Source organism: Otolemur garnettii, unplaced genomic scaffold, assembly GCF_000181295.1.
Source record: "Otolemur garnettii isolate 467f Iridium unplaced genomic scaffold, OtoGar3 scaffold00099, whole genome shotgun sequence".
Lineage (NCBI taxonomy): Eukaryota > Metazoa > Chordata > Mammalia > Primates > Galagidae > Otolemur > Otolemur garnettii.
In genome coordinates, this window is record NW_003852494.1 from 1,715,050 (window position 1) to 1,717,937 (window position 2,888).

The 2,888-nt window shown below is 47.5% G+C and overlaps 1 protein-coding gene across 3 annotated transcripts in view; it reads left to right on the plus strand.

Annotated features, from left to right (window-relative positions):
- P2RX4 (purinergic receptor P2X 4) overlaps positions 1-2,888 on the plus strand; it is a 20,029-nt gene that overhangs the window by 8,178 nt on the left and 8,963 nt on the right. For all 3 annotated transcript variants that reach the window (XM_023516854.1, XM_003795999.3, XM_023516855.1), the window contains exons 3-5: positions 830-901; positions 1,004-1,076; positions 1,492-1,588. In XM_023516854.1, the coding sequence (XP_023372622.1) occupies positions 830-901; positions 1,004-1,076; positions 1,492-1,588 (242 nt within the window). The remainder of the gene's footprint in view (positions 1-829; positions 902-1,003; positions 1,077-1,491; positions 1,589-2,888) is intronic.

Sequence of the window (2,888 nt, forward strand, 5' to 3'; positions counted from 1 at the left end):
CATTGTTGTTTGGCGGGCCCAGGCTGGATTTGAACCTACCACCTTAGGTGTATGTGGCTGGCACCTTAGCCACTTGAGCCACAGGCACCGAGCCTGAAGCCTCATGCCTTCATACCTCCGAGGTAGTCTATTTAGCAAAAGATATTTTGAGCAGTTGTTGGCTCTTTGCCCTCAATAAGTCAAGATTTATTGAGGAACCGTTTCAGGTTGTAGCTTATTTTTTATAATTGAGGTAAAATTCACTTAATAGCAGTTAACCACTTTAAAATGGATAACTCAGCAATATTTAGTGCAGTCACAAAGTCTTGCAACCACCACCTCAATCTGGTTCCAAAACAGCTTTCTTACCCCCAAAGAAAGCCCTATAAAGCAGTCACTCCCCCTTTGTCCCTCCCCAGGGCCCCTGGCAACTATTTAATCTACTGGCTGTCTCTATAGATTTGCCTGTTGTGGAAATTTCATAGGAGTGGAATCGTAGAATATGTGGTCTTTGGTGTCTGGCTTCTTGCATTTAGCATATTTTTGAGATTCATCCATCTTGTGACATGTGTGAGTGCATCCTTCCTTTTTATGGCTGACTGATAGTCCATTGTATGGATAGACCAGGACAGATATTTGTGTCATTTCCACCTTTTGGCTATTGTGAAAAATGCTGCTATGAACATTGGTGTACAAGTTGATATTTGAGTCTCTGCTTTCAATTAGGTTGTAAACTTCCATATGGCAGAATAAGAGACCATAATAAGACCATTTTTTGCATTGTCCTATTAAGTGAACATCTGTCTTTTTGGCTCTGCTTGACTCTGAGGGTGCTCTCTCCACTCTGCAGGAGGAAAACTCCCTCTTCATTATGACCAACATGATCATTACCATGAACCAGACCCAGGGCGTCTGTCCTGAGGTAGGTGGCTCCTTGGGCCTTACCCATTCTCCCCATGCCTGTCCAGTTGTGTAAGGGGCTAGGCCACATGGAGCTTGTTTTCACTTGTTCTTCTTTCTCCAGATTCCAGATAAGAACACTGTTTGTGAATCAGACGCCAACTGCACTGCTGGCTCCACAGGCAGCCACAGCAATGGTATGAGCCTCCAGCCACCTGGGGAGGGCAGCCCCCAACAAAGATCACCTCCCCTGTACAGCTTCTCTGATAGAGAAATCTCAGGGATAAAGAAAAAACCTCAGTTCCTTCACCTGACCCTGGATAAGCCTGGTATCAAAACTTGGGCCCCAGGACCCTCTCTATACTCACCTCTGTTGCGTGACCCCTAGAAGCCATCCCATGTCTTGGCCAGATCTGTGACTTCACATCATCCCATCCATAAGTTGGCAGATATATGGCCGGCACTCAGGTGACTGTCTTCCTCCGATTCCAGTTCTTGAACATTGCCTGGGCATTAGCTGCATAGGATGCTATGGTGGGCCTCCAACCTTCTACCACACAGAGGTAGAAAGGAGGAGACCCCTGTGAACCTGGATCCCCCTTACCTCTGTAGGAGTCTCAACTGGCAGATGTGTGCCTTTCAGTGGGTCAGTGAAGACGTGCGAGGTGGCAGCCTGGTGCCCAGTGGAGGATGACACACATGTGCCACAGTGAGTGCTGTTCCCAGGAAGGAAATACCCAGTATTAGCCTTGAGCAGAGGTGGCAAAAGAGTTAAAGTGTGTGCTTTTCATGTGCTTTTAGCGTCTGTGCAGTCAGGCTGCCCTAGGACAGCGGTTCTCGACCACAAAGCAGTCACCATCAGTGGCAAGGTGGATCACAAGTGTTTGTTACTCACGATATGGGCACAGATGACTAACTTGTATATTAGGACTTTGTTAGGCAATTTGTTAGGCAAATAACTGACAGGAAACAGTGCTCAGTGCCTTAAAAACATTTTTGCAAATACACCTAACACATGCACGCGTATGTGGCAGGGGGAGATTTATGCAATTAAACCAAGAAGGACCCAGCACAGCCAGAACTGGGGCTCAAGGGACACCACCATAATCTCTGCTCCCACTTGTAGTATGCATAGCATAGGCCCAGGGGCAGCGCTGGGCTTACATCCCCCCAAGGATGACTTTCCCCTCTTAGCTGTCCATAGATGTTCTAGACCTGTTCATCTCTGTGGCTGGGGGACGAAATTTGCTTTCAGCTTGTGCCTGGGTCACATGCTCACCTCTGGCTAGAGCTGGAGTCAGCCTCACTCAGATGACAACTGGCAAGAGTGGGGAGGTATGGCTTCCAAAGCAAATTTGAATTTTGTTACTAGAAAAAAATGGAATAGAAGATCCTGGGCAGAAAATAAAAAATGCCCGCTAAAGTATAGAAACTAGATTAGGTTCAAGTTTGCTCTAGAATAACATTGTTCCCAATTGGGATTTTCTGTCTTGGGGTGGGTGGTGTTGGAGAATTGCCTGCAGAGCCAGCTTTTCTCACCCAGGCAAGGCTACCAGGGTGTTTTTTATACTTCAAAGATCCCTCTTGCATTGGGGGAACCTAGAAGGGTCAGCCTTGTAGTTCCACATTCGCCTGTAGAAATCCACCAGCGAAATGAGGGCCCCTTGGGGAGAGACTTGACTTATATCATCAGCCAGGGGCTAACGCGGCACTTCGGGAAGAGGTGGTGCACCGGTTGGCTGCCACTTTTTGTGTACCTTGCAGATGAGATCAGGATCAGCCTGTAGGTGAAATTTAATTTTGCTTGGACTTGTAAAACTAGATCTGTTGAGTATTCATCCCCCCACCCCCTCACCCCTAGAACACCAAAGAGAACGCCAGAGCGATGTAACTCCTAAAACTCAGTGAGGCCCTGAGACACAACCCTCCTTAGCTGCTCCTCAGGTTCTTCTGTCCCACTGCCTTGGGGAAGAGGCCTTGCTCTTCTACTAGAGGAAGAACCAGGAAGT